The sequence below is a fragment of the Bos javanicus genome, chromosome 20, assembly GCF_032452875.1.
Source record: "Bos javanicus breed banteng chromosome 20, ARS-OSU_banteng_1.0, whole genome shotgun sequence".
Lineage (NCBI taxonomy): Eukaryota > Metazoa > Chordata > Mammalia > Artiodactyla > Bovidae > Bos > Bos javanicus.
This window is the reverse complement of record NC_083887.1, coordinates 10,377,694-10,389,233: the sequence shown is the minus strand read 5'-3', so window position 1 is coordinate 10,389,233 and position 11,540 is coordinate 10,377,694. Positions and strand designations below refer to the sequence as shown.

Below are 11,540 nucleotides of genomic sequence, written 5' to 3'. Positions count from 1 at the left end.
AATTATTTTCAAATCAAAAAGTAAAACATTATTTCCAAATCAAAAAATTGGCTTTGGGAAACAATCTGATTGAAATAATCTGGCAGGTTAAGAGGCTGGCAATATTCTTAAGAGACTATTAGTGTTGTGGAAACATCACGGATCTAAAGAAATCTATGTTTAGTCCCGTGTTACTAACTTATGATCCAGAGAAAGTCACCCAAAGCCTCTCTAAGCTTCAGTTCCTCCACCTTAGAGAGCTGTGGGGATGATCAAACGAAAGAACGCGTATATAAAATTCTTTCCTGCTACATGCCACTGCAGAAGAGGAAAGTTTGTTTAACAACAGGCAGGACTAAAGCCATAACTGTCTCTTACGGCAAGCCAGCGGCTCCACCATATCTTTTCCAAGGCCCTGAGGCCAACTACGGTGTTTAACAGTCTCACCTCTTCAAGGGGGGCGGTGAAGGCACCACTTCCCTCTCCAGGAGGATACAGCCGCTGCCCGAGGGCGCAGGCGCCGACTCAGACCACGTGACGGCCTGGCCCTAGCCCCGCCCCCGCCCGGACGTCTTCGCGGGATCGCCCTGGAAATGCATTCTCAGAGGAACCAGCCGCCGCCAATGGGAAGCGAGCGAGTGCCACGAACAGGCCAATAAGGAGGGAGCGGTGCGGGGTTTAAACCTCAGGCGGGGCCCGATTCCTCCCGGCGTGCTGCGGAGGAACGGCTGTTGGCCTGTGGTTGATTCAAGCTCCCGGCTGGTCGGGGGCTCCAGTGCTCTCCTCCTCACTGAGCTGCTGCCTGGTGCACAAGTAGCCATGGCGCTCCGGATCACCAGGGTGAGCTGCGGGTGGTGAACAAACGCGGCTCTCGTAACTGGCTGCGCCTCCTCTCCCTGTCTCTCCTACCGGAGTTTCCCTGGCAGAAGCGGACCGGGACCGAGATTGGGGGGAAGGATGTGGAGGATGGGCGCCGGCGAGCCCCTAAAGTGGTGGGAGAGCTTGGGGGGCGGACGGTCGGAGAGAAGATGAAAAAGGGTAGTGGACAAGCGGGGGAGGGGCAGATGGAGGGTAGACGCGAAACCTTTTGTAAAAAGGCAATGGAAACCCCTGAGCGAGCTCCCACCAACTGCGCAACCACCCACGGGAAGGTGCCTGCAACTGAAGGCTTTTTAGATTTCCTTTCAAATGTAAATTCATGGTATTTTAGGTCCGGCAGGGACTAAGCAGGCGATCCCTCAATAGGTGAAATAAAAGGCTCCGGAAGGAAATTGGCTTGTCACAGCCTTAGCGTAGCCCCTGGAACCCTGGTTTTCCCTGGGAACCCATTTACAGTTCGCTTTCCTCCTGAAAGCTTCTGTTTTGCCCCCATTTTAACCCTTGATTACTCTAACCTGGCTGAGCCAGCTCTCAAAGTGGTCTTGATTCTTACAGAACACGAAGATTAATGCTGAAAATAAGGCGAAGATCAGTATGGCAGGGGCCAAGCGCGTGCCTGTGGCCGCTGTTGCAACATCTAAGCCCGGGCTGAGGCCCCGAACAGCTCTTGGAGACATCGGTAACAAAGTCAGTGAACAACCTCAGGCCAAACTGCCTCTGAAAAAGGTATAACTGTCTCCCTGATTCAACTACTCTGTGAGAATGCCTTCCAGCTGTGACCCGTGATGGAGAAACATTCCATTCTCTCCTTTTCATCCACAGGAAGCAAAAACTTTAGCTTCTGGAAAAGTTACTGCTAAAAAAGTACCAAAACCTCTGGAAAAGGCTCCTGTACCTGTGCCGGAGCCCCAGCCGGAGCCAGAGCCGGAACCCGAGCATGTTAAGGAAGACAAACTTTCCCCCGAGCCTATTTTGGTAAACTTGACTCTACTATTTGAGAACCTGTTGTTTCTTTTCCTTCATTTTACTAATGGATGGCACAGTATTTGAATAAATATAAATAATAGTAATAGTTACAGAGTGCTTAGGAGGTAGGCTCTGCTAAACACTTTGCATGAATTAGCTCACAAAATCTTACTCTCAGCACTGGTATTGTCATCTCTAGTTTTGTAGATAATGGTGTAGAGAAGTATTAAGTTTGAGCAAACAATTCATAGGGTCGTAAAAGGGTCGGACAGGACTTAGCCACTGAACAACAAACTCTTTTCTTTTCAAACTTTCTTTTGAGTCACTTCTCATCAGTGGCACAAAATTGGGTTCAAACACAGACTATCTGGCTTCAGAATCTGTGCTTTTAATTGTCATACTGCCCCGCCTTTGTTTACTGTATTGAGCTGCCTGGACTAAAGATTTGACTGTATTTGGGTACAAGCCATCTCTGTCTGAAATTTATTGATTGAAACAGATTGTTCTCTTGAGTCCTTTTTTTTTTTTAAAAACTCCATAACGTGGCCTTCATACAATAAGCCTGTAACTTTAGAATTTATATAAGGATGTAAAGCAGAAAACGGAGCTCTTCAGAGTAGGCAAGAAGATGAGTTAACAGCCTCAAAACCAAGAATTTTTTTATTAAATATCAGGCATGTAAATGTATCTACTTCTGTGAGGGAGACTATACCATCTTTGAAAAGGCTGCTTTCCTGAAATTGCAATGAACTCCATTCTTAAGTTTTAATTTTTAAAACTTTATTAAAGCTGGTTGGGCAAAATAGTCATTTTGCCTAGCTCTCTATATCTAAGGGAAGTGGATATGAGGCTATGGCTTTAGTATTGACCTTGTGAACATAGCACAGAAACCTGTAGCATGCACAGTCTTTAATTGGCCATACTGAGCTTTTCATCAAAATCCCATACTGATTGTTGCCTTTGCTTTCCCACCCTCTTTTAACTGATAAGCTTTTCACCCTTCAGAACAGCTCATGCATCAACATTTAAAGCTTTCCCTAATTTTCCAAATTCTACCCTAACTCTCCTCACCCCTACTTTTGTTCCTAGAATCAATTTCTTTTACTTCATTTACTTATTTCTTCTGAATCCAAATCCCCTTGAGGACACCATAAAGCCAGTACTTAACACAAAGCTTGACTTGATGGACGTGCTCAATAACTGTTTGGACAACGGGGTAACTGGAGCTTGAAGAAAATGATTCATGATAACGAAGTCAATTAATCCTTAGTAGTCCGGATAGAACTTGTGTTCTCCTGTGCAGTGGGAAGCAGTCCCTGTTTTGAAATAAAGACTGAAAGCTAACTTGTCATTCACTTGGATTAACTTTACATGACCTTGCTAAACAACGCATTACTAATCAGCTCCCTTTGGAGGAAAGTCTAGATATGAACTTGCTTCCTCTCTGTTTTACCTGTTAGCATGCTCATGATTCTAAATTGGTTCAGTCTAAGTTGGCATCTCACTTTTCATATTATTCACTTCCTGAAGACAAATGGAATAATAGATTTGAGAAGATGAAAATAAACTGCATGTCTATCCGGCAGATAGTCTCTTGAGTTGATACCAATAATCTGTCCATTCTCAGACAGTATGCTCCTTTTTGCAATTATTTCAAAAAGTCTCTCTGTTTCCAGGTCGATACTCCCTCTCCAAGCCCCATGGAAACATCTGGCTGTGCCCCTGCAGAAGAGTATCTGTGTCAGGCTTTCTCAGATGTAATTCTTGCAGTGAGTGATGTGGATGCAGAAGACGGAGCGGATCCAAACCTTTGTAGTGAATATGTAAAAGATATCTATGCTTATCTAAGACAACTTGAGGTCAGTAGTATTAAACCATTGTTTTTTTCTAAACTGCATCTAGTTTGGAGATTTTCCATTAACAGTTTTAAGCAGGATACAAGCAGTGTTTCTTAACAGTAGATTCCACTTTGAAGTTCTTTGCAAACTGTCAAAAGTGGCACCAAATGCCAAGAAGGTGGGGTTTTGGGGGTTTCTTTTTTGGTGAAAGTCCTAACTGTTGGACTGCCAGGGAATTCCCAATGACAGCTTTATTTGCCATTTTGAACTGGGGAAATTCAAAGTGAAAGATATTACCATGGCTTTTCTAAAGGAAAGTCCACAGATTGAAAGATATTTTATATCCATCACAATTAGGAGTGTTCAGTTCAGTTCAGTCGCTCAGTCATGTCCGACTCTTTGTGCCCCTGTGGACTGAAGCATGCCAGGCCTTCATGTCCATCACCAACTCCCGAAGTTTCCCCAAACTCATGTCCATTGAGTCAGTGATGCCATCCAACCATCTCCTCCTCTGTCGTCCCCTTCTCTCGCCCTCAATCTTTCTCAGCATCAGGGTCTTTTCAAATGAGTCAGTTCTTTGCATCAAGTGGCCAAAGTATTGGAGTTTCAGCTTCAACATCAGTCCTTCCAATGAATATTCAGGACTGATCTCCTTCAGAATGGACTGGTTGGATCTCCTTGCAGTCCAAGGAACTCTCAAGAGTCTTCTCCAACACCACAGTTCAAAAGCATCAGTTTTCTTTATAGTCCAACTCTCACATCCATACATGACTACTGGATAAATCATAGCTTTGACTAGACAGACCTTTGTTGGCAAAGTAATGTCTCTGGTTTTTAATATGCTATCTAAGTTGGTCATAACTTTCCTTCCAAGGAGTAAATGTCTTTTAATTTCATGGCTGCAGTCACCATCTGCAGTGATTTTGGAGCCTAGAAAAATAGTCTGTCACTGTTTCCATAGTTTCCCCATCTATTTGCCATGAAGTGATGGGACCAGATGCCATGATCTTAGTTTTCTGAATGTTGAGCTTTAAGCCAGCTTTTTCACTCTCCTGTTTCACTTTCATCCAGAGGCTCTTTAATTCTTCTTCACTTTGTGCCGGAAGAGTGGTGTCATCTGTATATCTGAGGTAATTGATATTTCTCCCCGCAATCTTGATTCCACCTTGTGCTTCCTCCAGCCCAGCGTTTCTCATGATGTACTCTGCACATAAGTTAAATAAGCAGGGTGACAATATATAGCCTTGACGTACGTACTCCTTTTCCTATTTGGAAAAGGAGTTGTTGTTGTTCCTGTTCCTGTTGTTCCATGTCCAGTTCTAACTTGTTTCTTGACCTGCATACAGGTTTCTCAGGAGGCAGGTCAGGTGGTCTGGTATTCCCATCTCTTTCAGAATTTTCCACAGTTTATTGTGATCCACATAGTCAATACAGCAGAAGTTGATGTTTTTCTGGAACTATCTTTTTCTATGATTCAGCAGATGTTGGCAATTTGATCTCTAGTTCCTCTGCCTTTCTTAACTCCAGCTTGAACATCTGGAAGTTCTCTGTTCATGTACTGGTGTAGCCTTGCTTTTGGACAGTTTTTAGCATTACTTTGCTAGTGTATGAGATGAGTGCAATTATGCAGTAGTTTGAACATTCTTTGGGATTGGAATGAAAACTGACCTTTTCCAGTCCTGTGGCCACTGCTGAGTTTTCCAAATTTGCTTGCGTATTGAGTGAAGCACTTTCACAGCATCATCTTTTAGGATTTGAAATAGCTCAACTAGAATTCCATCACCTCCACTAGTTTTGTTCATAGTGATGCTCCCTAAGACCCATTTAACTTCACATTCCAGGATGTCTGGCTCTAGGTGAGTGATCACTCCATCGTGTGAAGATCTGGGTCCTGAAGATCTTTTTGTACAGTTCTTTGTATTCTTGCCACCTCTTCTTAATATCTTCTGCTTCTGTTAGGTTCATACCATTTCTGTCCTTTATTGTGCCTATCTTTGCATGAAATGTTCCCTTGGTATCTCTAATTTTCTTGAAGAGATCTCTAGTCGTTCCCATCTGTTGTTTTCCTCTATTTCTTTGCATTGATGGCTGAGGAGAGGCTTTCTTATCTCTTCTTACTATTCTTTGGAATTCTGCATTCAAGTGGATATATCTTTCCTTTTCTCCTTTGCCTTTCGCTTCTGTTCTTTTCACAGCTATTTGTAAGGCTTCCTCAGACAACCATTTTGCGTTTTTTGCATTTCTTTTCCATGGGGATGGTCTTGATCCCTGTCTCCTGTACAATGTCACGAACCTCCGTCCATAGTTCTTCAGGCACTCTATCAAATCTAATCCCTTGAATCTATTTGTCACTTCCACTGTATAATCGTAATGAATTTGATTTAGGTCATACCTGAATGGTCTAGTGGTTTTCTCTACTTTCTTCAGTTTAAGTCTGAATTTGGCAATAAGGAGTTCATGATCTGAGCCACAGTCAGCTCCCAGTTTGTTTTTGCTGACTGTATAGAGCTTCTCCATCTTTGGCTGCAAAGAATATAATCAGTCTGAATTCATTATTGACCATCTGGTGATGTTCACGTGTAGAGGAGAAGTAATGGAAAAGGCTAATTATCCTTTGCTAGTTTTGTTTTGGTTCAGATAACTAGTCTATTTTAATTTTATGGGCACAATGATAGTGTTTCTCTCAAGAAGGCAGGTCAGTAATCTTAAAAATCAAATTTGTGCACTGCCTTGCGTCAAGTGTCTGATGTTAATTTTGCATAGTCTTACTCTGGACTCCATCTTATTTATTTCATTACTCTTACTTCCCATTCTCATAATTAATTCTTCCTTACTTTTAAATGGCTTTATTTTGTTCATACATTTATAAGCCACCATGAATCATTAAATGGCTTATAAACACATTTTGTTTTACTTTGGTAGCTCATTGTAAATTCTAACAGCATTCTTTAATCACTAGGCTCTCCAACGAAAACCGATAAGTGCTACTGGTTTGTATTAACTGGAACCTTCAGTTCACCTCTGTGCTCATATCATAGGGTTGGTTATAAATTATATATAAATTATATATCATAGTGTTGTGTATGGAGAAGGTGGTAAAAAACCATAGCCCAAACAAGGCATTTTGGGTCAGTGTGGCTTATGAACATGTGATATCTGGGAAATTGTTTTTGTCCAATAAGAATATACTCAAAACTAAAACTTTTGGTCTTCTTCCATTTCATCTCATTTCTGAAACTTTCTATTGGTGTCCTTTGTCCTTTCCCCCAAACAAGGAGGCATTCTGTATGTTAACAACATAAGCAATACAGTTAGCAAATTTACTCAGTTGCTTGTTTATAATGCATTCTATTGTAGTGGCATCATTAATATCTTCAGCAGGCTGTTGCCTGGTTATTTTGGGTATCTCCATCTTCTACAGGATTGTCCTGTAAGACTTTCGCCAGAACCAGCCTTCTCTGAATTTTTTCTCCTTTGTTTTTGTTTTTTATTTATTTGGCTGCTGCTGAGTCGCTTCAGTCGTGTCCAACTCTGTGCAACCCCATAGACGGCAGCCCACCAGGCTTCCCTGTCCCTGGGATTCTCCAGGCAAGAACACTGGAGTGGGTTGCCATTTCCTTCTCCAATGCATGAAAGTAAAAAGTGAAAGTGAAGTCGCTCAGTCATGTCTGACTCTCAGCGACCCCATGGACCGCAGCCAACCAGGCTCCTCCGTCCATGGATTTTCCAGGCAAGAGTACTGGAGTGGGGTGACTAGGTCTTATTTATAGTGCTCAAGACCTAGTTTCCTGACCAGGGATCAAACCCAGGCCCCCTGCATTGGAAGCAGAGTCCCACCCTCTCGACCACCATGGAAGTCCCTTCTCCCTTGTTTTTAAAGTTAGTGGTCTAACTTAGCAGGTGTGTGTGCTGGATTTTGATGGTTAACTTTTCTTACCCATGCTGTTTGGGGGGTTAAACCTTGAAGCACGTGTGGTAGCATATTAGTTCCAGCTGATCTGGGAGCTGCTACTATTATTTTCTCTTAACTCCGTGAAGCTCAGGGGCTTCCCAGGTGGTGCAATGGTAAAGAATCTGCCTGCCAATGCAGGAGGCACAAGAGATGCAGGTTCGATCCCTAGGTCGGGAGGATCCCCTGCACTAGGAAATGGCAACCTGCTCCAGTATTCTTGGCTAGAAGATCCCATGGACAGAGGACCCTGGTGAGTTATAGTCCGTGGGGTTGCAAAGAGTCTGACACAACTGAGCACACACACATAAAGCTCAAGGTTCTGGGTTTGGAGTCTTAAAAAGATCTGAGGTGATAGTATGGTATCTTTATTTGTGAAGGAGGGACAGGATGTGGGCCAGTAGTAGTGATGGTGAATTGGGTATAGTAAGATTTGCCAACATGAAAACCTGTCACACTGTCCTGTTTGACATGTGCTTTCTTTGTTTCTCGGTGATGGAGCTGTTTGCAATGACCAAATGATAATAGAGCTTAGAGCTATTAAAGATTTTAAATGTTCCAGAGCTGTTCTGAGGTGACCAGTTATTTTTGGTCAGAAATGTAACGTGGACTCTTACTTCTTAGGATAATCAGCATTTCTTTTGCAGGAAGAGCAAGCAGTCAAACCAAAATACCTAATGGGTCGTGAAGTCACTGGAAACATGAGAGCCATCCTCATTGACTGGCTAGTGCAAGTTCAAATAAAATTCAGATTACTGCAGGAGACCATGTACATGACTGTTTCCATAATTGATCGGTTCATGCAGGTGAGTGTAATTCAGCAGTTGAGGGTTCTTCCTCTCCGGGTCCTCTCTGAATCATAAGAAACAGACCTTTTCAGCTAAAATCTGTCTTGAGGCATGGGGTGTCTTTGAGATTTTGTTGTGGGAATGTGTCTTTCCTATCTCTCCTTCACAGTTCTGTGCTTCCTTTTTCAAATACCAATAACTTATTCATTGACTTGATATTCCCACTGTAGGATACCTATGTGCCCAAGAAGATGCTGCAGCTGGTTGGAGTCACTGCCATGTTTGTTGCAAGCAAATATGAGGAAATGTACCCTCCAGAAATCGGTGACTTTGCCTTTGTGACTGACAACACCTACACCAAGTTTCAAATCAGACAGATGGAAATGAAGATTCTAAGAGCTTTAAATTTTAGTCTGGGTCGCCCTCTACCCCTGCATTTCCTTCGGAGAGCATCTAAGATTGGAGAGGTACAGGTTTCTTGAAACGTCTGGTATGGTACATTAGGGAATACTGCTGGCCATTGAGATCTAATTCAAGTGCATTATATTTATACCTAACTGCCTGAAGAAGGCATAAAGGTAGTCTTTATTTCCAGTTGGTCTGTGTGTTAATATTATTATTAAAGCCTTTCATGGGCAATTGCATTTGAAAATTTATAGGCAAACAATTGTAGGTACAGTGATGGGCATACTAATTACTGCCAGTGCAGAATTCTCTGACAGAACCTGTGGGTTTTATTCCAGGTTGATGTTGAGCTACATACTCTGGCCAAATATTTGATGGAACTAACTATGCTGGACTACGATATGGTGCACTTTCCTCCTTCTCAGATTGCAGCGGGAGCTTTTTGCTTAGCACTGAAAGTTCTTGATAATGGTGAATGGGTAAGCTCTGTCCCACAAACTGAGATTATCCTGAGCTTTGAAATTTCACTATTTGCTCAGGATAGAGCTGTTGTCATTAAAGGACAATTCATATAGCTCCTACATATGGCATCTTCTGAGGCAATGATTAGAATATCTTGTGATATTTTCTTAGAATGCTTCCATTTCATTGCCTAATCTCATCTTGCTATACCCCTTTGAGAAAGGCAGAGCAGCTGCTGCTGTTTATAGAGAGAGTAGCTCAAGCAGGTCAAATAACATACCAGAAGTTCATTCATATTCGTTGAGTCAATGAGTATTTCTCTTATATGTCATTTGATAATACTATAGGCCCTAGCAATAGAGTTGTAAATGAGAAAGTCAGCTCCATAACTTGGTCTAGCTTTGGGGTGGAAAATTCGGCAATTACAAAAGTGTAATTAAGTTTGAGCACAGGATCCTAGAGAAGCCACAAAAGAGGAGTAATTGGGGAAGAAAGGGTCTTAAGCTTGTCTTAAATTTCAATTATAATCATATAGAGTATCTACTTCCCTACCTACTTTTGAAGAACATCTAGAAATTTTATGAAAACCCTTGGTGATGAGCATTTTCAACATTAACTTTTGTTTTCTTAGACACCAACTCTACAGCATTACCTGTCATATACTGAAGAATCCCTTCTTGTTGTTATGCAACACCTGGCAAAGAATGTGGTCATGGTGAACCGTGGGCTCACAAAGCACATGGTGAGTCAATCAGTGGTACTATAGGGTGTCGGGGAAAGTGGAAATCATTGCGACTTTATGCCTGCCTGTAAATTCATAGCCTACTTTTTTAAGGAATTGATTTTTAACTGAATATCTGTATCATTGATTCTTATGTTTTCCTCTTTTCCATCATTAACTTCTGTACTTTTCTCTTCCAGACTATCAAGAACAAGTATGCCACATCTAAGCATGCTAAGATCAGCACTCTAGCACAGCTGAATTCTGCACTAGTTCAAGATTTAGCCAAGGCTGTGGCAAAGGTGTAACTTGTGAACTTTGGAATACTATCTGCAAATAAAATTGGCACCATGTGCCATCTGTACATATTATATGTTACATTTATTTACTTTTAATAAAGTTGAAGTTCTTTTTACTTATCCTTTAACTATTTGAATGTGGCTACTTTGCGCTTGAGGATAAAAGTTGTTTTAAAGGTATGGTGGGGATTGCTTAAAAACAGTTTTCAGTTACCTGGGGACCCAACTAATACATACAATTGGTTCTTCTTGGTTTTTGTTTTATATGCCTGGCTTTACTTATGATGATTTACTAAGCTCTTGAAGGCACTTAAAATCTAGATGTACTTTACATGTCATACTGTATGTAAGCCCAAGTCACCTTAAGAAATTCTGCTGCCTAGTTCTACATAAGGAAAAGTCTACCATTTCATTCCTAGTCCTCCTGATTCCTATTTACTCTGGTGGTTGCTACCATAATTCTAAGTAATCTCCTAGTACCACTTTCTTAAATTATCAACTTTAGCTAGTATCAGCATTTTCACTTGGAAAAGTAAGAATTTTAATTTATATTCAAAGCCTAGTTTTTGTTCATTAGTTAAGAAAATAAAACACTCCTTAAATATGAAAGTATCTTAAAAACTTTATTTACCCACCTGTTCTTACTGTCCTGTCTCAGTCGCATGTGAAGGATATAAGGAGTTAGGAGTGTATCGATCCATGAATATGTGCATAGACCTGCGTATGTAGTATTATGGGATGTATTAAAAATGGGGTCATTTTGTATACTTAGCAATTCATTTCAACATGGACAGGCCTTACCTGTATTTGGGCATTACAGTCCATTGTATGGATATGTTATAATGTATTTAACCGTCCCTCTGTTTACATTCAGATTGCTTTTTCTCTTTGTTCCTATAGACAATTCTGTTTAAATGTCATTATATCCCATACTTTCCTTTATGTACATTGACTGAGTTCTCCAAAGAATGTGTGTTCTAAGTTCTGGCCGGTGTAGCCAGCTGACGTTCTCAATGTCATCAGCAATAAATGTACAAAAGTTCTGGTTTTCTCAGCATCTGTGCCTGAACTGAAGCTAATCATTCGCTTTAGTTTCTGTGACTTTTTTTGTGGCAAAAAATACCCTATTTTGTTTACTGTCTTAACTTATACTTTTCATGACTAGTTGAATCAATTTTTGTTGTCGTTAACAATTTGTAAAAGCTTTCCCACTTTGTCATTTGCCCTAAATCTGATTATGCTGTTTTTTCCTTG

The 11,540-nt window shown here is 41.3% G+C and overlaps 1 protein-coding gene across 1 annotated transcript; it reads left to right on the top strand.

Moving 5' to 3' along the window:
• Window positions 1-606: 606 nt before the first annotated feature.
• On the top strand, window positions 607-10,414 carry CCNB1 (cyclin B1). The gene is made up of 9 exons (XM_061393362.1): window positions 607-819; window positions 1,414-1,584; window positions 1,681-1,833; window positions 3,501-3,683; window positions 8,259-8,417; window positions 8,630-8,866; window positions 9,143-9,283; window positions 9,898-10,008; window positions 10,188-10,414. The coding sequence occupies exons 1-9, from the start codon at window positions 799-801 to the stop codon at window positions 10,293-10,295; spliced, it is 1,284 nt and encodes a 427-aa protein (XP_061249346.1). The 5' UTR covers window positions 607-798; the 3' UTR covers window positions 10,296-10,414.
• Window positions 10,415-11,540: the final 1,126 nt, after the last annotated feature.